This window comes from Calonectris borealis, chromosome 16, assembly GCF_964195595.1.
Source record: "Calonectris borealis chromosome 16, bCalBor7.hap1.2, whole genome shotgun sequence".
NCBI classification, from domain to species: domain Eukaryota; kingdom Metazoa; phylum Chordata; class Aves; order Procellariiformes; family Procellariidae; genus Calonectris; species Calonectris borealis.
In genome coordinates, this window is record NC_134327.1 from 20,289,180 (window position 1) to 20,316,600 (window position 27,421).

Below are 27,421 nucleotides of genomic sequence, written 5' to 3' on the forward strand. Positions count from 1 at the left end.
TGGCGGCGGTAGAGGTGGAAACGCGGCCTCGGTGCGCGCGGGTTTATGTGGAGCGGGGCCGCGGCGGGCGGGGGACGCGCGGGGGGGGCCGGAGCGGCGGGGCGGCCGGCGCGGGGGCTCAGAGGGCCGGGTTGCCGAAGCCGAGCCGCTGCTGGGCGGCGTGGATCTCCCGCAGCAACGCGCCGTTCCTCGGGCCCAGCTGCAGGAAAGAGGCGGGGGGGGGGGCGGTCAGGCAAGTCCAAGGGACCCCCCGGCTGCAGCGCCGGCGGCTGTGACCCGCCGATCCCCGCCCCCCGGGGCTCCCCGGGAAACAGAAACGGCCGTTTCCTCGCCCTGCCGGTGTGGGCGATGAGCGGGGACGGCGGCGGGAGGGCAGGGGCTCGGGAAGGGCGGCTCTTCCCACACCGCGTCCTCGTATGTCAAACCTTCATCGGCCCCATCGGCAAATTAAACCGGCAGGTTGAAGGGGCAAGCGCGGCGCGGTGTGGGAACGCTCCGGGCCAGCTTCCTCCCCGCCCGCCGGCAGCCCACGGCCCGCCCTGCCGACCCCGCGGAGGCACAAACCTTGACGGCGTATTTGTAGCACTGCTCTGCCTCCAGCTGCCGTCCTCCCTGGGGAAACGACACGAGAGCAGCTAGCGAGGGAACCGTCCCGCGGGTTCTCGTAACGTAGCGTAAGAAAGGACGTGCCCCGGGGGAGTCTGCGCATCAGGCGATGGCGGGCAGCGAGGAAGGGCACTGCTTTTGCCATCCGAGCACAGTCCCCAAACTGTTTTTACCCCTGAGATCTACAACATGTTCTTCATGATGCCAACCCCCCCCTGCTCCATCAGGCTGGCGGTGGGAGTAGCTGGCTGGGCACTCACTCGCAGGCAGATGAGGCTGAGGTAGCCCCACACTTCAGCGTTGGTGTTATTTAGGGCATTGGCTTCAGAGAGAGCATCCTCTGCCTCCACCAGCTCTTCCAGCTTGAGAGAGAGAAGGAGAGGTGTGAACAAAAGGCAAACAGCAGGCAGAACCAAACGGGCATCTGGTCTAACAGCCAAAGAAATCAGTGCAGCAAAAGCGTGTAGCAGGGTTTCCGGGATTGATAGGGATGCAAGGAAAGGACTTAGGGTAAAAACAACCAGTTATCCTCAGTGCCAGCGTCCAGCTCTCCGGTCTGGAGGGCAAGCCTCTCACCACTGACTCCCGACCCCGTGGGAGCACACGCTGTATTTACAAATCAGCCCCCAGCTGTGAGGACAGCAGCACAAACGCTTTCACCTCCGCCTCTGGGAACCGAGTGGTCCAGCTCCAGGAGGAAACATGACTCCGGTTCTGCTCCCTATTCCCGCTGCGCGGTGGCTCCCGGGAGGCCGAGGGAGCTGGTGCCCGGTGGGCTCCAGCCAGCTCCCAGGCCACCGCTCACCTCCCTGGCTCAAGTCTGCAGCCTCCCAGGAGGTGTACATTTGGCCGAGGGGGAAGCAGAAGTTCAAGTTCCTTCCCTGTTTGCATCCCTCAGCCAAACTCCCTTGGAGGAACCTCGCGAGGTGTACCTCTGGGAGATACCGCGCTGCTGGTGGCTGGGTGTCCTTGGCAGCCCTTCAGAGGCGCAGGATTCCTCTGGGCAGGGAAAGCACCGAGATTCCTCTCTGCTGACATTCTGCTCAATTCCTTCGTGGTGACATGCAGGTCATGTGCAGGCAGGCGCTCGGAGCAAAGCCCAGGCCCAGAGTACGTGCTTGCCATGACACCCTGGGGAAGGAGGTGCTGGCAGGCCCTGGCAGCGGGACGAGGCGGGAAGGATTGCTGCTCCCAGAGCAGCTGCCGCGGGTGACTTGTCCCATGACATCTCCCGTAGGAGTAGCCTGGGGTGCCACGCTGGGACTGAAGGCACATGGTGGCCTTCAGGAGCATCGGTTTCACAGGCAGCCAAGCTTTACTTTAATAAAGGGGATCATGCAAAAGCAAGCCCTGCATCCCGTGCCACAAAGCCAATTATAGTGCAGATGACTTGAAGGTAATTGCTCTTACCCTGTAGCAGGCGATTCCCACCCCCAGCCAGGTGAGACAGGACGCAGAGTTCTTGCAGGCGAGCAGGTAGGTCTGCTTCGCCCGGCCGTACTGCCAGGAGAGAGACGATCATGTTTCTCTCTGCATCAAACGCATCGCTCCGCAGACAGCTCCCCCCTCCTCAGGAATTTGCCAAACACCCCATCTCCGGTGGGGCTCAGACACCCACCGTCCCCACCACTGCTGGGGGGGCTGAGAGCCTGCCCGCTGCCCCCGAGGCGGTGGCTCTGTGCTGGCAGGCACTAATACGCTAATGTAGAAGTCACCCTCATCGCTAGGATGATGAGAAATGGCTCAGCAGCGCTCTGAGACATTGCAACGGGGACTTGGAGCCGGCACAAAGGAACAGGGCAGGTGCACGCTCCAAGGAGTGGAGCACTCCAGAAGGGTTTGCTGTGTCGTGAGATCTCGGCTATAGCTACAGATAATGGTGTCTTGTACCTGGGGTCTGGAATCTCCTGCTATTCCCTTCCGCCACTCCTGCTGGCTCCTCACCTCTTTCTCTTCCAGGTAGATGGAGCCCAGGCGCAGGTAGACAAAGTGCATATCCGCAGCATCCTCCACAAAGCTGATTGTTCGCTCGTAGCACTCCTTTGCCTCGCCAAAGTCCCTCTTCAGGTAGCACAGGTGCCCTCTCTGAGCCCAGACATTTGGATTCTGTGCACACAAAACCAGGAGTGAGACGTGGCTGGGAGACGGGAGGGCGAGAGACCTGGGAGAGGGGCAGGGACCCCTGTAATCAGCAGAAAGGAGGAGCTGGCTGGTGTTTGATTATAGCAGGACAGCTTTTACATACAGAATTAAAATCAAGCCAGTGGGCTGCCTGCATTACACCAGCACTGGAAGCCTCCTCCAGCCTTTCCTTGCACGGTGTCCCGGCCCGTGCAAGGCTTCCCAGGTATCGTACGCAAAGAGCATTCGGAGATGTCGGCTTCACAGCCCTCTCTGCCTTCCATTCAACCTGACTCTCCAAAGCCGCCTTTGCTTTGTAGCTGAGTAGCAACCTTGTTTCTCATGAAACAGAGCCTGACTCACCAACAGAGGGAAAGAGGATCAGGATATACACATTCAAAGGGAAAAGAAAGGCAGACGCTGCAGAGAGAGGAGTCGTCGCTCAGAAATGCCGCCTGTCTGTGCAGGAGATGACAGAAGGCAAGTAATAAGCGGGGTAATGAGGAGGGCAGTGCTGCAGCCACGGCCTGATGTGGTTCATCAGCTGTGATTGTCCTCCCCTGCAGAAATTGCTGCAGACTAGCATTAGAATTGCTCACGCGGAAACGAAGCATGGGCTCTAGGTTCACACGCAGCAGAGTCTGCTGCGGTGTTTGGCCAGTGTCCTGCTTCGGGACGCTGTGCTGCACCCCAGGAACACACAGAGAATTACCATGTAGTCGATCCTAATGGCCTCACAGAGACATTCTTCGCATTTGGAGAAATCTTCCTTCAGCAAGTAAGTCTGGGCCAGCGCCAGGTAGTACGCACAGGAGGGACCTCCCTGAAGGCTCAGCAGCTCGTGGGCAAGCGCCATGTGAACAAACTGTGGAGGAACGGCACACCGGCGCGGTTAGGAGAGCAGGCGAACCACGGGCACCCCCAGAAGCGCACGGCAGGAGGACTGACTCGCACCTATTTGACTTCCATGAACAGAAAACAGGAGATTTTTTTTTCCCCCCTCCTTTGAATATTTACCTCCATTACTTCTAGTTCTGTTTTGCTTTAAGCAACTCTTTCTGCCATGTAAAATTAAGGCAGGCAGCATAATGTGGCAGTCAGAGACATCCCACAGAGACAACTGTGTGGGACAGGGACGTTCCACAGGTGACACAAAAAGTACTCTGACATACACAACCATCTGAAACAAGAAAGGAGTACTGGCGTCTTGGAGGCATCACAATAATGCATCTCATCTCCGAATGTACAGAGAAGAGCACATCTGCACCATTTCTGATGTGGCTGTTCCCTCTGCAGCAAGCAGTGCTGAGCCGAGGCACCCCAAGAACCTCGCCTGCCTGAGACGACTGTGTCCCCAACCAGCATTTTGGTCTGAATACTCTGCCTGGCCACACTTTTGCATTTCTGGGCAGTGGTGGTTTTGCTCCCTCTTGTGATCGGCATCTGGGGTAGCCACAGCTTGTTCTCTGAGCCCAAGAAGGGGGCTTGCTGGAGCTTGCTGGAGCTCTTTGGTAATAACCCAGGGAAGGAGACCAAACCTCCCTTCCCACTCTTCCACTCCACGTTGAGCTGACCTGGATGGCATTGACTTTCATCAGGAATTCCACTGCCTTCATGAAGATTGTGCAGGGAGGCTGGCTAAGTCCCGAAACAGGGGATGGTCCTGCAAGAAAATGTGTCTCCATCAGTCCCAGAGTGGGCTTTTTATTTCTGAAGCAATGCCAGGGGCTGAGACCCTGGCGGGGACAGAGGAATCCCAGCAACATGGTGTAAAAGCCGGGAGGTGGCAGAGGGGGCAGAAGCGGAGATTAACTCAGCATTTCTTTCTGAAGGGTTTAAGTTTTTGTAAAAGATGTGCGTGTTTCTTTTCTTTTGTGAAAAGAAATGATGCTCTTGACCCAGTAATTTTCCAGTGCAAACTCAGAGGAAGAAAAGGTAGGAATTTATGATTGAAGCTTCTGAGAGTTAACTACAGTGAGGCCCCTGCCTCCCCAAACCCACCCAGCAGGGCCTGAAGCACCCAGCACTGCCATCTCATTGCCACCCATTGGAGAGTGCAGCTGTAGAGGAGGCAGATCACACAACACACGACCAGAGGAGATCCGTAGGGCCAGTTTAAGAGCCGGCATCCCAGGAGGGAGACATCCGAGCAGCCGATGAAGGCAGCTGGGTGCAGTGACTTGTAGGGAGAGCGCTGCATTCACCGGCTGCCTGTCCATCCTGAGATGTGCTGCTCTGAAAATCAGGATGAACCTGCTTTGCCTGGAGATTCCCCAGCTAGGGAGAGAGAACAAGCCTTGATGTCTTGCCTTGGCATCAGGATGGCCACGGCTCAGTGCTCCCCAAGTTACTCCTCTCGCCACTGATCGCACGAGACCATCTCCCAGCTCGGGGCTCTCCCTTACACGCCAGGCCCCCATCCCCTAACCTTCCGGGGCTGCCTCCGGTGCAGTAGCCTCTTCCTCGGGTGCCGCGCAGGCCAGGGCAGGCTCCACCACCTCTGGCAGTTTGTCAGCCGAGCCACCTGGAACACTCTCTGGAATGAAACCCCCAACAACCATTAGGTGTGAACAAAGAGTTTGCCATAAACTGCCCAGTTTGAAGCGTGATTCCCCAGAAATGGGGAAGAGAGAAAATATAAAAGAACTATCAGATTTTCACGACTGGGAAGAAATTTCTTTGCAGGAGGCAATACCTGGGTCTGGGGTTTTGAGTACAAGATTACCATGTGAAGCTAGAAACAGGTATAAATGAGGCAATATCCCTTCCCTCATAATCAGAAGGGGCAAAAAAAGGCATATGACACGAGGCCTGCCTGCCTGAGGCGCTTTGCATGAAGTGGTGATAACGTTAAAAATAAAGCCAGCCGACATTTCCCGCAGCCTGGCCAAATATCAGGGAATCGGGACAGAAGGCCTTGGCTCAGGGTGAGGCTGGACGCAGTGAGGCTCCAAAGGAAGCCTTTGGTTCAGGGTCACCACTAGCAGCTGTTTTGCTCTTTGAATTGGTGAGGCAGTGCTTTCCAAGCTGTGTCGGGAAGTCACAACCACCGCTTTCATGAAAGCTAAAGCTGGGTGACCCTAATGTATGACTGTCAGAGGGGCAGCTCTGCCCTCCCAACGCCCCAAAAAGTACGCTCGCTTCCTCTGGCCGCCCTGGCCACTGCCCACACAGCAGTAGACCAGCAGCACTGGGCTGGGGCAGAAAAATAAATGCAAAGATTGGTCCCTCTGCTAGGCTGCGGGTAAGACAAGGCGTAGGCTGTGCTGCTTTCAGAAAGCTTCATCATTTAAAGCAGCACGCTTCCCGCTGTCGTCTCCGCTTGTGTAGTTCATGGTCAGCCTATTCTAGCTCACAGTCCACATCTTCTTCCTTTACACTTTGTATTTCTCCTCTAGAAATACTTAGAAACTTCTCCTCTCCTTCCACTGTTCACCACCTCCCACACTGCTCCGAGCCCCCTCCTTGCTGGTGCTAGGGCACCTCCTGGTTTTGCCCGGCATTACCTGGCAAGCACTCTTCTGGGCCTGGGCTGGGAGACTTCACACATGCAGCAGAAATGTGCTTTTTCCTTCCTTCTCCTTCAGCAGCCTCAGGGATGCTCCTCTCCTTGGTGAGCTGTGCTTGCAGTAGCTTCTTAGCCTCACGGAATGCCATTTCTGCTTGAATATTATTATTTTGCAGCTCATAAAACAAACCTATGGGAGACAGAAAAAGCAGCATAAGCAGACGTTGAACCCTTAGCAAAATCCTTCCCTGAGCCCTCAGATTAGAGCAGGGAGAAGACGACCAGGGGCAGAAGCAATGCTTGGCTCTACAGGAACGCCTTGAGCACACGGGCTGCCTTGCTTTTGTACCTGAAAGCGTCCAGGCTACAATGCTGGATGGCTCCAAGCAGCAGGCATCCTCAAAGAAAATCTCTGCCTCTTCGTAGTGCTGCAGCACGACAGCCGCAACCCCACAGAGCAGCAAGCTGGGGACAGGGTCGGACAGGTTAGCCTTGCAGGCCCCAGGCAGCGATGTGGGGGACGCCCCCCACCCGGCCACCCACCCACCAGGAGCACGCAGCACCTTTGGATGTGATGGGGGTCCAGAGAAAGAGCCTGCTGGAAGCACTCCTGGGCTTTGGTTGTCTCCTCAAGAAGGAGGCAGAACGCCCCATAGTCCAGCCAGTACTGGATGTTGCGCTGGTCCTGAGCTACCCTCTAGACACAAGAGATCATTGCTGGAGTGAGGACTGCTGCACACTCGGCACACACAACGGGCTGGGGAGACAACTCTGGAAAGACCACGGCTTTCCTCTGGCCACGCCAGCCCAGTTTAGCCACAATAAAACCCTTGTCTATCATGTGCTAGGGTTTCCCTTAACTGGGATATGCTGGGCTTCCTCGAAGCCTCCTTCACCTAACACATGTCCTCCAGCTTCAGCTGACCTCCTTCTAGCCTCCTGTTAGAGGGCCCAGTGTCCCCAGTGCTGACCCAGCTCATCCCATTTCCCCTGGCCTCGAGGCTGAAGTCCCCAGTGACCGGGCCAGCCCCTGTCTCACATCCTCCAGAGAGCAGCACCTCCCTAGAAAATCCCTCACACATTCAGCCTGAGTATCCTGGTCACGTTCACCTCCTTCCTCCCTACACAACAACAGTCAGGGCCGGCTGAGCTGTCAGCAACGCGGGCCCCACGCCGCCGCGATGGCGTGCTGGCTGCCAGCCCAGACACACGGGAGATGGGCAGGAAAGAACAGGGGCTCCTTTACCTGCTGGTGGTAGAGAGATGCCAGCTTGTAGTCCTTGTTGACTTCAGCTTCGCGAGCAAAGAGCCAGAGCTGCTCCTCGGTCGTGCGGGACAGAGGGGCAGGGGAAGCAGCTTCCTCGGACAGCAGCTGGTACGGAGCAAGACAGAGTGTTAGCCCCGGGAGGGTAAGAACGATTCACATGATCCCAGTAGAGCAGCAGCCTCCAGTCCAGCACTGCACTGACTACACTGGTATGGCTGGGGCTGGGCGGGTTGGAAAGGCAAGCTGTCCCGGCTCCTGTTTGTGGTGGGAGACACTCCTGTCATTCACAGGTACCTCTGCCACACAGGGATGGGGCAATATCCATTATTTGCAGTTGTGACAAGTAAAAGCATCCCCTAGATCAAGACCATTTCAAAATTCCTCTGTGGTGTCACTTACTGGTGACCCCAGCTGATGCTGGAAGGTCTGTGCTCTGCCCGGGTGAGCGGCAGGTGGCACAGACCCAGCCACCCTCACCACGAGCCAGCTACAGCAGCTTTTACTAGCGGCATCTCGCACATATCCCACCATCAGGATTTTGTAGCAGTGGGATACAGATGCCCCAGATCTTGCCTCTGAGTGTGGCTTGGGGCCCACATGTGAGAACTGCAGCAAACGAAAGCACGAGCCTGCTTCTGTCTTGAAGGCAAAAGTCCCCCCGCCTTCACTAGACGCAGTGTCAAGCCCTGGATCCACAGTGAAGCCGTGTCCCAAGTCACCCGTCCCAGCTGACCAGACACACATCAGGGTTTCTCCCTACCTGGTTCAGGGCAACATGCATCTGGTCCACGAGGTACACGTAGAGCTCACTGAGAAATGCCTGGAACTGCTCCTGGGTCTCAAACGCCGTGGTCTTCAGGTATTTCTCCCTCACAATCTTCACTACAGCGTACTGCAGAGACGTGCGACTGTTGGACAAGGCAGGTCCCTCCCTGCGCCCCCCACCAGCTCCACAAGTGTAATAATACGGAGCCAGAACACACTGATTTTGCCTGAAGCTCCAACTTAGTTCTGAGGAAGAAATCCAGCCCAGTTCCGATAAAAGGAAGAAAAGCAAGCAGGGTTGAATTCCTTTCCCACCTCCCAGCCCTGGCTCTCCCTGACACACCGGTGCCCTTTAGGGACAACATGTGGGAAGGCTGGTCCCCTCGGCACAGAGAGGGGGTCTCCAGGCAGAGCGTGGCCAAGGCTGACCAGCTGAGAGAGGGGAACCCTCCTTCTGCCAGCGCCGTCTGCGAGTGTGCAAGAGCAGTCAGCTTTGCCCTCCTCAGGCTGTGAGTGTGGGGCAAATGAATGTGATCAGCTTTGGAGTTTCTCCTCTGTAACGGAATAGTTCTCCCGGCGCGTGACCAAAGCAGCTTGGTGCCTGCTCTGTTAGAGGAAAAACCTGTCCCTCCCCATGCCCACTGCAACAGCCCCGGGTGGCAGGAAGGGATTCTGGAGCAACACGTCCCCCTAAGTTACCACCATGGAGCAGCAGTTCCTCTCTGAGAAACTGCCAGGACGAAACAAGTAGGGAAATGAAAAACACAATGGACTCTTTACCTTTAGCTGTTCCTTAAAAGCAAAATATTTCCCAGAGCTGTTGAGCTTGAAGTTGAGCTGACGCTTCTGTTCCTCCAGCGTTTGGTGGTCTATTGCTCCCTGGTCAGGCAGCCGCTTCCCAAAAAGCTCATGGTATTCGCTTAGGATGGCAACGGCAATGCTCATGACATGGTTGTGATAATCTTCCACGGCCTAGGAAATAAATAAATAATCAAACTTCACAAGTCACTTATGCCATCAACCTTGAAATGTATTTTATTTGCCAGAGCCCACGTCTCCCATAAACTCCACCTGACTCTAGTCTCAATTAGTCTGGCACGCATCCTTTCCTGTCCGTGCCTGAGGGCTGGGAAAATATCTACATGTAAATACAAAAGAGCTCCTTAATAATTAGATATTGCTCCTGCTATTTTTTTCAATCAGAATCCAGTATTTCAGTCATGGTCATCTCTTCTATAGCAGTATAATTGGCTATAAGTAAAATATATCTCAGTTGCTGGGAGCCTTTTAAACCCATGGGCCAGCCCTCTTCAGCAGTCTGTAATCTCCCTAATCTCGGTGGCAGAGGCTTCCATGTGCTGCGATATCAAAATGTATCACCCTGTGCACTCCAGACAGGCCAGCACAAATCAATTCTGCAGCGGCACTGGGGTCAGTTATTGAAGTGCTGCTTCCTCCCCCACTGTTACTTTGAATTTACCATCGGCCAGGGGCCATCTGAGGACGTTCTCCTTCGATGGCAGCTCCGTACCCACAGAAGACGAGCCAGCACTCTCAGACCATTTTCTGAGGGTTTCACACACACAAAAGCCCTTAAAAATTCTGGATGACCTGAGAGTGGTCGGGGCTGATTCTGTTCACGTTTGTCTGGGTCTGATGAAGCACATGGGCTAGTCTGAGAGAATCATAGAATCACAGAATCATTAAGGTTGGAAAAGACCTCTAAGATCATCGAGTCCAACCGTCAACCCAACACCACCATGCCCACTACACCATGTCCCTAAGTGCCTCATCTACACGTCTTTTAAATACCCCCAGGGATGGTGACTCCACCACTTCCCTGGGCAGCCTGTTACAAGGCCTGACCACTCTTTCAGTAAAGAAATTGCTCCTGATGTCCAGCCTAAACCTCCCTTGGTGCAACTTGAGGCCATTTCCTCTCATCCTAGAAGAAACTGTCCTAGAAGAAACTGTTGGGCCTGCCTGGGGTAAACATAAGGTTCTGGTAACCTCTTTCCCCAGCATCCCGTTTCCTTCCAAACACCCCCACACTGCTGCCTTCCCTGCCTTTGCTAGATCTCTCCCCTTCGTATGGGCTGCGAACATGAGTGACGCAGCCCAGGAATGATTTTCCGAGCCATAATACTGCGAAGATAACACATCCAGAAGTTTTCTTTTCTGTGTATTTCCTCTTCAAGCCTCATCTACATGTCGCTGCGGGGCTGAGATTGAGAATGAAGATTCTCCTGTGTGAGAGGGATGAGGGCAGGATGAGGTGGCAGAGTGGTGGCACGTACCTTCTTGGCCCCTGCAGTCCGGGGAGGCAGCGGCGGGCGAGGAGGAATCATCTGCTTGACCCTGTCAACGTGAGGACAGAAGAGATCAGCCAGACACACTGCCAGCAGCGCTGGCTTGTCTTGGGCGCAGGCAGCCTGTAGTGCGAAGGCTCCAGCCTGTCATCGTATCCTTGAGACACCTCCCAGGGACCCGGGGAGGGGGGAGAACTGAAGTCTAAGAATGAACTGCAAAGCCCAGGCACCTACGTTCGATGCTTGTAACTCATAATGTCTTGAGAGAACTAGCTGCTGCCTCGCTCCCTGCTGATGATTACACCCCATGGGGATTAGGTAAGATTTATTTCGTTGTTATTTTCACTGGGTTTGACTGACCCATCACACAAAAACTATCGTAGAAGCTCAGCCCAGCAGGTAGGGTTAACATTTGTTATTGCTAGCAATCAAAACCACTCTCCTAGAGAAGCAGATCTTATCAAGTTGCTATTCCTTTAACTCACAACCTCCCGGGTCGGCCAGAACAGCTGTAGGAACGGTACCAACCTGAGGACAGCTCTGAAGAATTTTATCACTGTAAACCCCAGGCCACCCGATTCATCAGTTCCCGACATCCCACAGTGCAGCTGTGGCACCTCACCCCTTGGCCATGCACTGACTCCTAGACACCGTACCAACCCTGGCTGTACCACTACTAGGGTTACAATGACCTTTCAAATATGGATCAAAAGCCATAATTTTTACTAAGGTTTTACTAAAATCCTTGGTGTCAAACCAGCCTACATTCATTGGGATTTTTATCAAGATTTCCTGCTTGCTGATACCAAAACACCTTTGGTCCTTAGAGCACAATCCAGCCCACCAAGCAAAGGTGTCACATCCCTGTGATGGCTCCTACCCAATTAGCAAAGCAAATTGCTTATTCCCCGCCAAATATAAACCACTCCTGTAACTGTTCTGCCAGCTCACAGAGCCGCTGACCAGCTGCCTTCTCCAGGTCCCAAGCCCCGGCCGCTTCTCCCACACAAACCCCTCTGGCACTCCCTGCTGTGCGGTCTGGTGCCGTGGCCCTGAGTGGTCCCCTTGCTCTGCAGAGACCCGTCACCACTCCTCGGGAAGCCACAAAGCCTGAACAAGTGGGTAGTGCAGCTCCCACCCTCACAGTCCCACCCTCGCCCAGCCTCAGAACAGCACCCATCACTGACGTGTCACCGCTGCCAGTGGTGAAGATGAAAACTTCACTTTCAGATGAGAAAAAGAAAACCAGCAACAACCCAGGGAAAGCAAGTGAGCGATGAGGGCCAGGCGGAGACTGACAGAGAATTCTGGATGGAGCTCAAGAAAGACAGCTGTGGTTTGCTACTAAGATATGTATTTAAACATCCTTCCAGAAAAAGATCCACTGTTGATCTCGTCTGCTAGGACACAGGTACGTGGCATCAGCTGGAGTCCCCCAAGACAGGGCCCTTCCCACGACTCAGGAGGGCTGAATTTTCAGGCCTGACATCTGCAGCTGCGCGTGGCAGGTGAAGGAGGAGGAACTACACTGAATTCAGGCAAGTTGCAGTAGAGCGGGAATGGTATAAAAAGGGCCAGGAGAAGGTCTAGTGTAAGGGGGGTTCACCTTCCTCAACCTCTTCTTCCTAGAAGACAGCAGGCAGAACAGAAGACAACACGCATACTTTCCCTTCAAAGAATGGCTGCCGCTCATATTTCTGTTTGAGAGAGACATACCGCCTGCGCATGTTATACTTTATGCTGCATTTTCTCTTTTTTATTCAATAAATTGACGCTAGGACTTTCCTAGACTGTGACGCAGCAGGGCTACCACTGGACAGGAAGCAACTGCCTCAAATCAAACAGTGAAAGACTCGAAGCAGCAGAGAAGAGAGAGCAGCTCTACAGCGGAACGATGTGAAAACTAATGTAAGAGCTGAGAAATGGGTAGAAGATTGTGAGAAAACTTCTGAAAAGGAAAAAAAAGTGATAGAATGCCATGTTGAAGTTACAGCAGCGCTACCCAGGGCAGTCCACGCTGGTGGCCACGTGCAAGAGGCCAGCCCACGGGGATTGATGGGAATCAAAGCCCAGATGGGAACGCAGACACTGCTGTGCTGCTTTGGTGTCTCTTTTTGAGAGGAATGGCAGGGAGATGCCAGCTCGGATGAACGCAAGTGTTTTCCCAACACACCAGATGCCATCTCCTAAGCAGTCTGGCCAAATCCTCCCCCTGATTCCAGTGGGCTTTGGCTCAGGCCCTCGGTTGGTCCTTACGGAGCACCCCAAGGGGGGTGGCTCGCTGTACAGCCCTGTTTCTATCCTGCAGAAATGAGTTGTCAGCCCCAGAGTTACAGCACGTCTTTACGCACCGTCTGGTGAGCTCCTCTCGCAATCGCTTTGGTACCAAGGCCTTGTCCAGCTTTATCTCCATCACCAGGAACGTTCCTGCTTCAACGTATTGCTGTGAAGATAAACATTGCACTGTCAATGTTGTGCTGTCAAGAGCCATTACTGGCATGATGAAAGACTGAGCAAATAGCTACAGATCTTCAGCAAATCCTCTTCAAACTGCAGACATACAACTTGTTTTATAACCTGCCCTCAGAATGATTTACAGCACCAAAATTCAGCTCAAGAAACCAGTCTAGGAAAAAGGAGAAAGCCCAGGTAATCAGTTTGCTTGCAGAATGAATATGCATTCTAGATGTTTTGAGGGAGAAGCTAAAATATGAAGGAACACTTGTAAATAAACACCTGATTATTTACAGAGACCTTTTAGCCCAATGCTAGACTGCCGTCCAGCTGGACGTCACTGGAAGAACTCCAGGACAGCATTTACGTAAAACATTCCTTGTCCAACTCACTCTTGAAGAATTTAATTGCGTGAAAGGTGTGAGACACCGGCATAGTGATGGTCTAGCAGTCTTTCCTTCTCTTTGGAGATACATAATTACCTGTCCATCAAGGCTGAGATATGTGGCATTTTCAGCTTCTGCAGTGGCATCTGACAACTGGATTTTGGGTGCGTTGGACATCTATTGAAGAAAAAGAAAAGACGTCTCTTGTTTCAGACGCAGTAAACCTCACACCTTCGCAAATTCAGGATGTGAGTGGTACATTTGTTCAGGCAGCATGTACTAAAATTTCAAGATAATGAGTATCTCTCAGTTGGCTGAGGCAACACAGCATCAGTCCCTGGTTTCTGCATGCCCCAACTACCTCTGATGTGGAAATGGAGCAACCATGTTGCAGTATGCCTCTCTAGACCTTACCCTTCTGTTGGAATCCTTATCTTTGGTGATTTTCTCTTTGTCTTCCTTCTGAGGCTTGCTGGGAACAGCTCTGGAAAGGGGAGTACTGATTCCTGGCGTCCACAGCTGCTCCTTAGTCAGACTGAGCCGTGACCTGAGATCCCGGAAAACACTTTGCTGACTTCTAGTCTGAAAAAAAGAAGGAACAGAGGGAATCAAGGGACAAACCAGGCTTCCCCACCCCTTTGCCTTAACCTCTCACATCAGAAAACTCATTGTCAGGGTCCTAAATGCATTAAGGAGCTCCGCAAACTCATCCTCCCCTCCTAGGAGTTTAGCTGCTGGTACTCAAGGCCAGCTCTGATACCGTATAGCTGTGTAGCCTCAGGTTAGACTGCGATGAAAAGAGTTGCCTGAGAAAGCCTCAGTGGGGTCTTCTCTCGAGAGCTGCATTTTCACTGAGGTGCTGGCCCTGGGTTCTTGCCTGAGCTCTGTGGTAGATTTGCTGGAGCCCAGCCCCATGCTGCGCCAATCCTGACCCACTGGCCTGAATTCCTGGCTTGATCCGGGACCCGCCTCATGGCTATGGACTTGCCTGGTGATGCGGACTGTTAGGTCAATCTGGCTACCCTCACTAGGTCTGCTCTGCAATTTTTTGGGTGCCCCCGCCTGCCCTGCAGTGACTCTCAGCTCCCGGCTCACTTTATGTTGTGAGGCAGCTTCCCTGACACCCGTCAGTGAATTGCAAGGAACAGTTTTTTCAGATTGTCTGTTTACACACTGCTTGACCACCTAGACAGGCGGTTCCCTCCCAGCCGTCACTGTGACATGAGTTGGGCTAGCAAGAACTGAGGGGATGCTGGGGAGAGGATGGAGCAGCTATACCGAGACCGTTTAGACCAAGGCCAAGCAGCATCCACAAAACCAGAGAATGAGAACGACAGAGAAAGCACGTGTCGCTTCACTTGCGACAGGTAAATGCTACAGGACAAGGAGTACCATGCAGCCAAGAGGCCATTAATCACGGCGGCAAAGCAGAGACCAGCAAACAGCTGTGTGCCTAGCCCTGCTTTGCAACTGCCAGCGGGAGCACGGAGGCAGGGAGAAGGGCTGTAATTCACCCGGCTCCTGCGGCCTGGACAGCACTACGGGGGCCGTGGGCAGAAAAACCAGGCTGCGCATCTGCCCTCCTGAAACAAGCTCAGGTCTGTTCTGAGAGTACTGTGGGAAAATGGAGATGCAACTGTCGCTCTTAGTAACAGAGCGGGGGGAAACGCAAAGACAAATAAACCTCCGTGAGCTACAGCTGAAAGAGCTCCAGTGACAGCTTTTTTGGTTGTTGCCTGGGGTAACGCTATCCTTTTAGAGCCACTGTTTGCTCTTCCCAGCAACGCAGTTCATTTGCCTATGTTGCAGACTGGGGAAAGAGGAGCATTCTTACAGCTCTCCCTGCTCAGCTGCTGGCAGAGAAGAGAATGGAGTGAGATTCAGAGCCTCCCTCAGCCCCCAAACCTGCTCCCGCATGCCCAGAAATCCCCTGCCTTTGAGAAGTCTGCACCTAAAAGTTTGTCGCATTATTTTTCTCCACCACCAGAAGGGCAGTGAAGCTTCAGAGCCAGCCTCAGAGCACCACGCTGCCCGTGCTGCCTGCTCCCAGCCCCACTCTGTGCAAACACAGCTGCAGAGCTGGAGCAGAGCCTGGCTGGCTGGCCTTGCTCTCACCTTCTCAAACACCTCGCTGTCTTGATAGGTAAAGACACGAAAAGCGCCTCGGATCTGCTTCACACCGGGGCACAGCAAAGGCACCATGTTGACGTACGCCACGCCATGGAAGCAAATCTGCTTGTCCTCATTTCCCTGGAAACACAGAGCAAGATACTGAACGGACTTTATTCTCTGTAAGGAAACAAGGTCACCGATCCCATTAAGAAGAAGCCACACAGCAAACTGATGCACCTGATGAGCCAGTGGCTCTCTGTCACTGGCACACAGCCGAGACAACCTGGACGAAAACACTGGAGTCATTCAAGATGTAGAATATCAATTTTATTCCAATCCCTGCAGGGCGGCTTGTCTCTCTAATGCCCACACTGTGCTATTCCTCAGGATGGTCTTTTCAAGATAGGGCTGCAAAATTACTAACTATGCGGTTAGAAATCCAAGCGACCCTACCAGAGCTGTGCACCTCAGGTTTGGCAGAAATCAGGTAGCTAAGGAGGTCTGAGAGTCCGGGCTAGCAGCAGACTGGTGAGGGTAAGGGAGAAGGATCTCTGTCAGAGCTGCAAATTTCTGGCACCAATGAGCGTGGAAAGCGATTTATACCAACTTATATCACTTTGTCCTGGAACAGATTAGGAGCTCTCACACGATCAGTTGCCAGGAACAGAACGATTAGCTAAGGGGCTGTTTCTTTGTTAAACCACCCCAGTTTATGTGCAAAAGCATAACTTATTTACACCCCGAGAAAGAAGGCACAAATTTCTTCAAGATGCTCCAAAAACCCATTGGCCAAAGATAAGCTCAGTGCATTACCTTAATTCTCAAAAAGCACCCTCTCCCTGACCCTTTTCCACTGAGCTACCACAGACTGTCAGTGAGAGCTCTGTATGCTATAATGAAAAAATATTATCCTTTGTCTATTTAACGTCTCTATAAGGCTGATTAATCCTTTTACAAAGCCTCTAGCTCTCTGACTCGCTTTGGCTGGTTCAAGGCTGGGTTTGGTATTACAAAGGCATTGAAAGGAAAATGCTCAATAACACAATGCTGCTCCACAAGCCAGAACAACATATCCCTCCCCGCTTTTACCTTGTCAGCTTTGCTAGTTTTCCCTTTGCTGGGTGAGGCCACAGACATCCTGCAGACCTCCACGGGCCAGTACCGGCACTCCGCAATGCGCTTCTGCAGACTGAACACAAAGGAGGGCACTGAGAAGATGCAGAAACCAAGCTGGAGAGCCACACTGCCCTCCTTTCTGCCCCAGCAGCCCCGAAGCATCCCCCCTTGGGTTTGCTTCGACCCACTCCCAAGCACCCTCGGGCCACTGGAACATCTGTGCTTTGGGGCAGGCTTGGTACATTTTCTTCTCCATCCACTGCTGTGTGCATTTATGGCACAGCCAGCTGTAAAACAATTGTGAGAGCGACACACTAGGTTTTCTCTCTCCCCTTGTTACTTCAGAAATGAAACAAATAAGAAGGAACATGATTAACTTTGGTATAAATCCTGAATTGCACAGAGCAAGCGGACCCTGAGCTCCCATTCAATGTGCCTGGTAACTCTGAAACCAGCAGGCAGGCTGATGAAAGTGTAGGGGAAAAAAAATTTTAAAATCAAGCCAGATAGAAGGGAGTATTTCCTCATATGAGGAGTAATTTGGCTGTGAAACTGATGCAGCTGAGGCCAGGAACGTAGCAGGACTCAAAGACAAATGGGATACTTATCCTGATCTTGGATATCTGGAGCTGCTAAAGGTAACATTTATCCAATTAAAAAGCAAATGAAGAGTGCCCACATGGAGCAAAAGGATTTTAATGTATTGGGAATTCAGCAAAAATTGATTAGCAGCTCAGAGGAGAGCTGTGTGGGCCACCCTACTCCATGTCTGCTCACCATAACTCTGCTGCCCCTTTCTTCAAACCGCGGAGGGAAGAGTCACCAGCTCCAGTTGCTGGCAGCATGAGCGAGCATTTGCAGCCTGGAGACAGCAACTACAGCCAATTCATCTTCTCTCACCATAGCAGAACTAAGCTGCTGGCCGCAATTAAAGGCAGTTAGCTGCTCCCTTGCTCAAGCGAACACCTTTAGCCAACAGACAGCCATAGCAGCCATAGGAGGCAAGGCAGAGCCATGGTTTGACCATATATGAGGTCTGAGAGCACCTGCATGTTGCTGCTCCCTGCCTGAGACAGGTCACTCAGCTGAGTGCGTTCTAGGATGGTTTCTCCCCACCGCTGGAAGGGAGGTTTCTCAGGTCCCTTACACAACTACTGCAGCAGGATCCAGGTAACAGCGCCTTTCCATGTCCCATACGATTCTCTTCGTGCTTTCTGCTTGGATCCTAAACTCCCTGTCCTGTGAGAAACAGCATGCCGTCAGAGGCAGGGCAATAAGCTGTACAGCCTGCATCACCCCCCCAGATGTTCCCTGGGAGAGAACGTGAGTCAGACAGAGGTGTCCAACTCACCCTACCCAGGCCATCCCAGCAGAGTAAGTTAGCAGCCCTCCCTGCAGACGCCAGAGCCCATTAATATTAAGAGCCTGGCTCACAGGGAGATAATACAACTCCCAGCCCAGCAGCTCAGTGGGTAGCTTACTGGAGACCAGACCTGCCACACACACCCTAGGGAACTCTCCTGCGGTGAGTTATCATGCCCGCTGTCCCAGGGGAACCATCTCCGTGTCTGGACACTGCGCAGAGGACCGACCACCCGCCTTCCTCCCGTAGCAAGGCTCTGCAAGTCTTTCTCAGTTCCTTCAGCGAGACCTGCTGGTTCCCTTGCAGCCATGACACTGCCAGTCCTTCCTTACCTCTCTTTTGTTGAGCTCTCCATCCTCAACCTCATAGGGACCACCAACGATGAAGGAGTTGGGTATGCTCAGAGCGCCAGGGGCCACGATGTTAGCATGGGGCCATTTTTTGGGCCAGGGTAATGGCTCTTTTTCACCGGCAAGCTTCAGGATACCATTTTTGAAGAGCAAGGGCAATTCCTTCTAGAGAGACATGAGAATGAAAGGATTTGCATTTCCAACAGGAGCAGGAGCAAGTGCCAGCTGCTCTGAGCTGGGTCTAACAAAGCAAAGCAGCAGCGCAGGGGCCTGGCTTGGAAAACACACTCCACCACACACATACAAAGAATGGAGAAAAAATAAATAGCCATGTGGAAAAAAACCTGCCAGTTTCAATCCAAATCTTGCCGAGCAGACCTTCATTTGCCTTTAAGAAACACGTCACATCGCAGAGGCTCTGAGCACTCGCAACAAACACTGGTGGTGCAAAAGCACAGGAGCTGTACACCCCACCTGGACACTTGTTCCACGGTGCGCAGTGTGGGAGAGCAATCCACTTTGTAGCAGCCAAAACCCCTCTCACCGTGCCGGGACCGATGCTCACCTCCCCAGCTGCTGGTACTTGCAAGCAAGCCATGTAGTTTTGCAGGGGTCCGTTGGGAGCAAACGCTTCGGGGACGGAATAAGCTGCCTCCAGTGTGACGCTCAGGAGGTTACCATTTGAAAGCTGCGTTGCAGAAAGCAGGGGCTCTTTGGTGCACACTGTCACTTCAAGGCCACCCTGTGAGACAAGGATAAAGTAGAGCCAGTAACTAGACAATTATAACTCTCCTGCTCTTGAGGGAGAAGCAGGCAGAAACCCGAGGCCAGAATGTATAATGTTATCTTATTCCTCACCTCAGATGTAAAAGAAAACAGACCAGCACAGGAAAGGAATTTCATGATCAATTTGTCTGAAGTGTGATATTTGTTTGTTTAAATCGGAGCCTGCTCGAGGCATGGCTCATATGCCCCAAGGGTCTCATAAAACGAGCCCGGGAGAAAGAGTCAGGGTCTCATAAAATGAGCCACAGAGAAAGAACATCAGGGATGGAAAATAATGATTTTCCCCTGGTGATTCAGAGCGTGCCGAGCTAGGGCCACACTTTGACTCTGCCCTATCTCGACATGCTGTGTGCAGTCTTTGATTACCTGTCCCAGCCCTGGATGGATGGTGTGCAATGAAAAACCAGCTGGTCAGCATTTATTATCTCTCCTCCCTAATGAGCACCCCCCTGCCTTTGCTTACTATGTAACACCTCTTAAACACAGAAAAGTTAATGCAATATCCGCCCTTCCAATTCACTCGCAGTGCTAACTGCAGGCAGACTCAGGAGCAAAATTAGACACATTTTCCCAGTGTCATACTTCGTTCCCTGCTTTATTCACTGGGTACTTTTCAACTGGCTGAATGAATAACTTTGCAAGAAAGGCAGTGAGAGCTTGTACAATAATGGACTCTGAGGCATTTTATCCACAGAAGGGAAGACTATATAAAGTTGGGCAGGTAATCCTGCCTTTGTCTTTTTCTGGGTTTTCAGCACTATGCTTTCCATCTTGAATATTTTTTCCAGAGCAATTGGTAGCTGCACACATTAACATTTCCTAGCACGACCTCACCTATCAGAGGCAACTAGGGACAGACATCAATGGGAGTAGGAAAGGCCTCCAAGCTTGTAACATATAGGGCCATAACATATCCGTGATGAGCTAGGCGGCTGAGTCATGCTCGCCTTCCCATTAAAAAGCAGCAGAGAGCTGAATGAGCGAAGGAACAGTTCCAAATTCTACATACCTTGGCCTCCGGCTGAAGGCTCTCTAATGGAGAGGTAGGCACTGCATACAAAGGAGCCGAGACCTTAAATGAACACTGTCCTGGGAAGAAACAGGAATGAGAACAGCACAGAGTGAAACCCTCTGCAGAGAAATCATGGCCTAACTCCTAACGCTGAGCTACTGATGTCACCCCCTCTTCCCCCGGACCCAGCTTTCTACAGATGCTATGAAGTGCGTTTTGTCAAAAGGAGGTAAGTTATAGTCAGGGGTCCATAAGCAAAGATCAAAAAGTGCCAGGGAGTAAGAAGTGGTTACGGAGGCTGTGAAGGTCAATATTGTACCTTGCAGCAGCGGTAGAAGGTCCACCACAGCCTGGCCAAGAGGCACAGTCTTCTCCTTCTGTCTCTTCTCCCTTTGCAACACTTCTATCACTGTCACTAAAGAGATAAAAAGAGAGGAGCTGGCAGAGTTTCTCAGACAGCTTCAGACCAGCAGTTCAGGGGCTGCAAAGGGTCTGTGTCAGCTCTGGCACACGCTCCTACTTCATCTCCCAAGGCCGACAAGAACAGCGAAGCCAAGGAGCTCAGGCCAACATGAAAGGGGATTCTTCCAGCTGGCAGAGATGGGAACAGAAGCGCTGAGACCCTCCCACCGCTGCTGCTGAAGTGCTATTCTTGAACGAATGACTCCTGCGGCAGGCAGGCAGAGCGAAGCAGCTGGCAGCACCCACCTCCAAGGAGGGAGATTCAGCGCCAGGTACTTACAGAGCACGGGTTTTTGCGCAATGTCGTCCAAGGAGTTGGGCCCATCGGGGCTGCACTCAAAGCTGGTCATGAAATTATAGTTTGCTGTCCCGTTTGGCAAGACATCAGTCTCGGAGGAGTCTCCCAAGATCGCTCCGTTGTACTCCGCACGCACCAAAGTAACTGACACGTCGCTTTTGATAGTTTTCTGTCAAACAAACAGCACATTAAGCATTTGGCTCTGCCGCAACAGGCTCAGGATCAAAGTTGCCTCTGGCAGGCAGCTCAGTTCAGCGCCCAGGAGAGAGTTCACTGGTGGGGGTCTTTGTTCCACTACAGGAATGGGAAGAGGAGGAGAGCTTGGCCGTGCTGAGACCTCACCCTTCCCTATCTTTAGGAGGGCAATTTCCTGCTCCACCATGCTGTGATGCCCCAAGGGTTATCAAGAGCTGCGGCAGGGGAGATGGAGAGGTCCAGGCTTCACCCCAGGAAAGGCAATGAAAGACACATCTAAAGCAAATCCCAAAATATCCCATTGATATTTTGTGCTTCCAGAAAGCTTGAGACTTTTGTCGTCTCCTAAGAAAGTAGCTCCTGAGCTACATGGCTGAGCTCACAGGACACTCGTGTATACCACGTGGCTGCAGAATGCCCTGAAATCAAATCTGCAATTTCTTGTTACACCACCTTCATACCACTTGCTTTAAGCAGAGATGAGGAGGTTCGAATTTTAAAATATCTCCACAGAGGGGCTTAAACACGGGTGAACAGGGATGGTGAGAGCACAGCACATCGCAGAGGGGATCCACATGCCCGGGCAGCCCCGGCCAAGCGGGCAGCAGCGAGCACCTCCACAGCAGCGCAAGAAGTGCTGAGACAGGCGGTTACCGAAGAGCCTCCCTTGCAGGAGAAACACGGTTTACTTCTCCGTCCAGGGAAGAGCGGCTGCCGCCCTGAACACGAGGACCGTTGTACCCCAACCCAGCTTTTATTTAGTCCTGAGCCGCGGGGATGCCTAACCTCCGCAGGCCTCTCCCTCAGCTCCCTCTCCCCATGTCACTGGGGTAATTACTTCCATATTGGCTTTTGCACAGAACAAGATTTCATTCACTTGGTTTTAATTTTCAGTCCTTCTGACTGTCTCCTTGAGCATATATTCTATGAACGGCTAAACAGAAGAATCCAATTAACCTTTCTCTGTACCATTAATTATCCTAGACTCCTCTCTCATCCTCCTCTACACCACCTCTAATTAAGCAGATTCCACACTTCTTATGGCTGGAATTTTTTTCATATTGTTGTTCTTATTATTGCACTTTTGTAACTCTCCCTCCTTTTGCCATAGCCTTTTCTAAGACGGAGCAATCAGAACCACAAAGTAACATTCTAGATGCAATCAGTCCACCAGTCTATTATTTTCAGCATTGTTTTCCCTCCTCTTACCTTATACTTCTCACCTAAGATGCTGATCGCTGAAAATATCGGTGTGAGAGGTACTTAAACACTACAACGTAAAAACCTCAGAAAAAACAGGCAGGCGGTTTTGGTTTGCTTTTTTTGCCTGCTGCTAGAGCAGAAGCAGGGATTTGCATTTTTGTGCTTGCAGCAGTAGCTGAGCTTCTCCTCCGCATTCCCTCCCAAATGCCACCTCCTCTAGAAGACTTTAAGGACAGCTGGGTGTATCACGCAGCACGTGGAAATCGCAGTTGTCATGGTTTGATCGGAACCAGCTCATAGTCTTGCCCTGTAACTGCACTGGAACCACTGCCTTTTTAAACCAGAGCCACCCTATTGGTGTCAATACGATTTAAACCGCTGTAGCTGGGATGAAAATCTGGCTTTATATGCAAGGTCGGATCCTTCTAGAGGTATTTGTCTCACTGATACACATTTTCACTGTGTTTTGCTTAAAAAAGCTGCCATTTACATACAGTTAGGCAGAGAAGGCAGAGAGATACATTTCAACACAGCACCTCTGGACTGCTGCTGAGGAGGTGCGCTCCCCAATCCGTGCCTTTACTCTGTGCGAACAAGCCCTCAGCCGGGAGGAGGAAGCCACAGCGTGGCATCGCTGAGTCTCCGATATTCTCACCACTCCTTCCTATAGCCTTATCACCTCACACCCGGTCTCGAATGGGATCACAGCACACGGAATGGCTCTGGCCTCGTTTAATAAACCAGCAGAGACATTTTCAGAAGAACTTTACCAGGTCTTGCGCCTTCAGTACTGTGATCTGTACTGGTTTTGTTGGTGTTGGTTGTGACTCGCTGGGAAGAGGTGCAGCAGCGGGTGAGGCAGAGGACTCCTTTCCGGCAGGTAGCTCCACAGGGACCTCCATGGCTCTGCGGGAAAAAGAACGAGGAAAGAAACATGAAACTGCTCTATTCCTCTCCCAGAAACATCTGCAGGGCACAGCAGCCGTGGCTGCTAGCATTATTCAGGGCTTGGCTGTCAAAACACCACTGAGAGCAGGCGGCTTTGTCAGTGATGAATCTCTCGTGAGGAGCGGGGGAAGGACAGGGAGAAATGTAATGCGAAAATTATCCAGCTCTGTAAATTTAACCCAGCTGCAGCTCTCAGCTCCTCCGCGCACATGGGGGGGGTTCAGTCCGAGCCCCAGCGCAGGGTATGGCCCCGGGGCTCTCTGTTGCTTATTGTTTAGTTTAACCGGGGGCCGAAGGCCTGCGGCCGCCAGCCCGTCCCCACCCGGCTCCCACACACGCCCGGGGGACCTGGCTCCATCCACCACCACAGGTTTGTCTGCGGCACCTCCGCCCCGGCGGCCGTGAAATCCCTCTGGAGACCCGGCTGGGCCGAGGACACCCCCCGTCACCCCACCGGTTCCCCCAGCTCCCCCAGCCAGGGCGCAGGGTACCGGCGTCCTCCCCGAGGCTGGCAGCCGCCTCAGCACGGCCTCCTGCCGCGACCGACGGCCCCGAGGGGCCCTCACGCCCCGGGGTGCGGCCTGCAGCCCCTCACCGCAGCCAGGAGGCCGCCGGGGGAGCGGGGCGGCGGGAGCTGGCTCCGGCCGGCGGCGGGGCGCGAACCCGCGGCCTACCTGCCTGAGGGGAGGGCCCGCGTCGCGTAACCAGGACGACGCAGCTTGCTCGAAGCCTCGCGAGACCGCAGCTCGGCACCACGTGTTCGGGGGGGCGTGTCCGTGAAGCCGCCGCCGCCGCCATGATGGGTGTGGGCAGCCAGGCTCCTGTGGGGCACCCCATGGGGCGGGGGGTCCCCCTGATCCCACCTGGCTCGGCCCTGGGGTGGTGCTGCAGGGGCACTGGGTCCTCTGCCTGCAGCCTGGTGTGCCCCTGGGGAGCCCCGCTGCTGCCCCAGCCCCACTCCTGGCCCCTTTCCCTCTCCTGGCAGAGGCTGCGGTGCCCACCCAGCCGCTCACCTGCACCCCACTGAGGGCCCTGAGGGAGATGGGGGACCCCACAAACCAAGCCAAGGGAAGGCGCCTCGCCATGGGAGACTGGCAGGCCCCACGGGGACAGAGGGGAGAGGTGTGGGGTGAGGTCCTGGGGGTGGGGGACAGCCACCCCTGCTTGCCCCAGGCTGTGGGGGGGGGGGCAGCTCCAGGGCAGAAGGTGTTCTGGGGGACCCCACCGCTGCTGCCAGCCTTTGGGGCGGGTGCCGGACCCCCGGAGCGGGTTGGCCCGTTCCCTGGGAGGGGATGACCAGAATAGCTCCGCTATCCGATTCCTGCTGGAGAGGCCGCGGCCGCTCTCCTCCACCGCTATCTTCTCGGGGCTGACATTTGAGCCCAGCCCTCCCTCCCGGGCAGTGGGACGTGCGCCGGGGCTGCCCGGCATCACCCGGATCCGCCGTCCTCCCGCCAGCACGGCCGGGGACGAGCAACGGGATGGCGGGCGGGAGGCGACGCGGGGGCGGCGGGCGGCGTGGGGGACCCCGGCAGCACCCGGGGACCCATGAACCGGCCACCTCGCCCGCACGCCTCTCTCCTGCAGCCACCATGTCCCAGCGAAGCGCAGGCGCTGCCCCCAAAACCGGCCGCCCCAAGAAGCCCACGGAGGAGCCGGCGGCGAGGGGACCTGATGTGGACTCGCTGGGCTTCCAGGCCATGGACCGCAACGTGCCGGGGCTGTCCCACGTCATCCTCCAGAAGCTCAACATGAAGAGCTACGAGGACTACAAGTGAGTGAGCACCCATGGGTGCTGCCATGGGCGCATGTTTCCCCCCTCCCCGGCCAGAGCATCCCGTGTATCCCCCGCAACCGGAGCATCTCCCCTGGCTCATCCCACCTTCCCGGCTCGCCCGTATGCGGGGTGCTCTGATGGGGCTCCTGGGTGCACCCCTCCCCAGGGGTGCCGTTCCCCGGCTCCCTGTCCGCACCCGGCCTGGGCCAGGATGCTCTTGGCTGGAGCTAAAAATCCTGGCAGCCTTGGAGGGAGGACGTCAGCCCCGCCGGGATAGCGGAGAAGCGTGGGCTGGATCCTGCTAAACCCCCCGACACCTCCAGGTCTGCCATGGACGGGAGGAAGAGCGGCAGCGATTTCGGCATCCGGACTTACTTTGACATGTTCCAGAAGATGGAGGACACCTTCAAGTTTTGCGCTGAGTGCAAGAAGCTCCCCGATGCCCTCCCTGACCCCAAAAGCCTCCGACGATGCAAGAGGTATGGGTGCTCTGATGGCACGGGGCTGGATCCATCCCCTCGCTCCCAGCCCCGTGGCCGGGGTGAAGCCGGAGGGGTCTGACCCCGACACCGACCCCCAAAACAGCGACGCAGCCCTGGGAGGGGGTGGCAGGCTCGGCAGGCCGGATCCTGCCCCCCCCGCCGCAGCTGGGCACGCTGCCGCTCTCCCCAGGTGCCAGAACGTGTACTACTGCGGCGTGGCGTGCCAGCGTGCCAACTGGCCGCTGCACAAGAAGTTCTGCAAGAAGCTGAAGCTGGTGGCCCTGGACCGGCTGGTGGAGTGGCTCGTCTTCACAGGTGGGGCAGGGGACGCTGCTCCCACCCCACGTGTCCCCCCCCAAGCCTGCCTGATCCCCCCCCAGGCTGCACGGGTCCCATGGAGAGATGTGGGGTCCCTCCTCCTGGCTCCAGCCCCCCCAGCTGGGTCCAGTATCCCCACAGCCCGAGTGGGATGGGCAACCTGGGCTGTGGGACCACCGCTGCGACCCCCAACGCTTCTCCCTACCCTCCCCCAGGAGACATCCCCTTCCCCACGGAGACCTGGACAAAACCCGCCCGGGACGTGGAGGGCTGGGAGGACTGGTTCTCCATGCAGGGGCGGCTGGAGGAGAAGCTGGGCACCATCCTGGCCGGGCGGTACATGACCCTCCTCTGGGCCAACGCTGGGAAGCCCCGGCCGGAGGACGAGGAGCTGCGTGAATCCGTCCGGCGGCTGGTCACCGACTTCCACTCGCGGCCGCTCACTATCGGCTTGGGGCTGCGGCTTTTTGGCATCGACCCCCTCGCCAAGGCCCTCACCGTGCACGTGGTGGGGGCGTCCCACGTGGAGACCCTCAACAGCCGGCTGACGGACTACGACGAGCTGACGCGGATGTTCCCGGGGCACCGGGGCGTGGAGGTGGTGATGGTGGGGGTGGACGTGGTCGACGGACCCATCATGAGACCACCCCTGGCCGCGCCAGCGCCCCGGGGAAGGGTCTATCTCAGCAGCTACAAGGGGCTCTACCACGACTTCTGGGAAAGTCACGTGGAGACCAAGCTGGCTGCCCGCCCCGACCTGGTGGTGGGCTTTCACCCGGGTGAGTGCCTGCACCGCGGAGGGGCCCGGACCCTCGCCACCCCGCTGCCCGGAGTGGGACATCCCGGGTGGCGTTAGAGCCGCCTTTCCCCAGGGCTGGGCCGGGGTGGGAGGGAGGTGGGACCCTCACCGCCGTGTCCCCGCAGGTTTCCACGCGTGCCCGGACCTGCTGGCGGGCTGGCTGCCCACCCTGCTGCTGCTGCGGGACTACCGCCTGCCCGTCCTCTTCACCGTCTACAGGTGAGCGCCGTCCCGCTCCCCGCAGCATGCCGGCACAGCCAGCCGGTAACGGGGCCCGTCCTCCCCCTCTCCCGGCAGCGAGCAGGAGCTGAAGTCCTCCCTGCAGATCCTGGCGGAGCTCGAGACGCACATCGTGGGCTACGCCGCCAACCCCTTCGCCTCGCTGCGGCCCGAGCAGGTCTACTCCAGCCCCAACAAGGCGCCCGTCTACTGCAGCTCCTTCTACATCGCCCTGCTGGGGCCGGCGGCATCCGCTGTGCCGGGTGCTGAGGAGCTGGAGGACGGTGATGGCTGGCAGGGAGGGGAGCCCGGTGCCACCGGTACGGCTGGGGGCATCGCCCCGGGGCTGGGCTGACCCCCTGCAGCCAGCGCTGTCCTGCCTGCCCTGCCCACCCGACCCCCAGCCCCTTGCTGCCCCATCCCAGGACCCCGTCTCCCCGTCCCGGGATCGGCAATCCAGCGATCCCTCGCCGCACACATCTGGTCCTGAGGGACGCAGCACCCCGGCACAGGGATGGCACAGGCACGGCACCCCTCCATGGAGGCAAATAAACCACCGCCAGCA

General features: G+C 55.0%; 2 protein-coding genes across 2 annotated transcripts; one reads left to right on the plus strand and one right to left on the minus strand.

Moving 5' to 3' along the window:
- Positions 1 to 22: 22 nt before the first annotated feature.
- CFAP70 (cilia and flagella associated protein 70) lies at positions 23 to 23,311 on the minus strand. The gene is made up of 27 exons (XM_075165840.1): positions 23,084 to 23,311; positions 20,898 to 21,084; positions 20,475 to 20,570; positions 20,153 to 20,232; positions 18,923 to 19,099; positions 18,340 to 18,522; positions 17,792 to 17,883; positions 16,618 to 16,717; positions 15,532 to 15,666; positions 13,831 to 13,998; positions 13,513 to 13,593; positions 12,928 to 13,019; positions 10,565 to 10,625; positions 9,048 to 9,239; positions 8,263 to 8,394; positions 7,482 to 7,607; positions 6,799 to 6,932; positions 6,585 to 6,700; positions 6,234 to 6,425; positions 5,156 to 5,263; positions 4,302 to 4,390; positions 3,440 to 3,592; positions 2,551 to 2,712; positions 2,017 to 2,106; positions 867 to 968; positions 565 to 612; positions 23 to 199 (listed from the first exon to the last, which is right to left on the minus strand). The coding sequence occupies exons 1-27, from the start codon at positions 23,309 to 23,311 to the stop codon at positions 119 to 121; spliced, it is 3,405 nt and encodes a 1,134-aa protein (XP_075021941.1). The 3' UTR covers positions 23 to 118.
- Positions 23,312 to 24,742: 1,431 nt separating this feature from the next.
- On the plus strand, positions 24,743 to 27,420 carry MSS51 (MSS51 mitochondrial translational activator). Its single transcript, XM_075164903.1, has 6 exons — positions 24,743 to 25,035; positions 25,362 to 25,517; positions 25,711 to 25,835; positions 26,054 to 26,617; positions 26,763 to 26,856; positions 26,935 to 27,420. The coding sequence occupies exons 1-6, from the start codon at positions 24,743 to 24,745 to the stop codon at positions 27,209 to 27,211; spliced, it is 1,509 nt and encodes a 502-aa protein (XP_075021004.1). The 3' UTR covers positions 27,212 to 27,420.
- The last annotated feature ends 1 nt before the right edge of the window (position 27,421 follows it).

Bases quoted from the DNA above. Each gene is read 5' to 3' on its own strand.
- MSS51 (XM_075164903.1), top strand. From the start codon at position 24,743: ATGGCGGGCGGGAGGCGACGCGGGGGCGGCGGGCGGCGTGGGGGACCC. The intron at 25,036-25,361 runs GTGAGTGAGCAC...CGACACCTCCAG, and splicing joins AAGAGCTACGAGGACTACAA to GTCTGCCATGGACGGGAGGA. The intron at 25,836-26,053 runs GTGGGGCAGGGG...ACCCTCCCCCAG, and splicing joins GGAGTGGCTCGTCTTCACAG to GAGACATCCCCTTCCCCACG.
- CFAP70 (XM_075165840.1), bottom strand. From the start codon at position 23,311: ATGCTAGCAGCCACGGCTGCTGTGCCCTGCAGATGTTTCTGGGAGAGG. The intron at 20,233-20,474 runs GTACAATATTGA...GTTTCTTCCCAG, and splicing joins CCTTCTACCGCTGCTGCAAG to GACAGTGTTCATTTAAGGTC. The intron at 4,391-5,155 runs GTTAGGGGATGG...ATTTTCTTGCAG, and splicing joins ACCGGAGGCAGCCCCGGAAG to GACCATCCCCTGTTTCGGGA.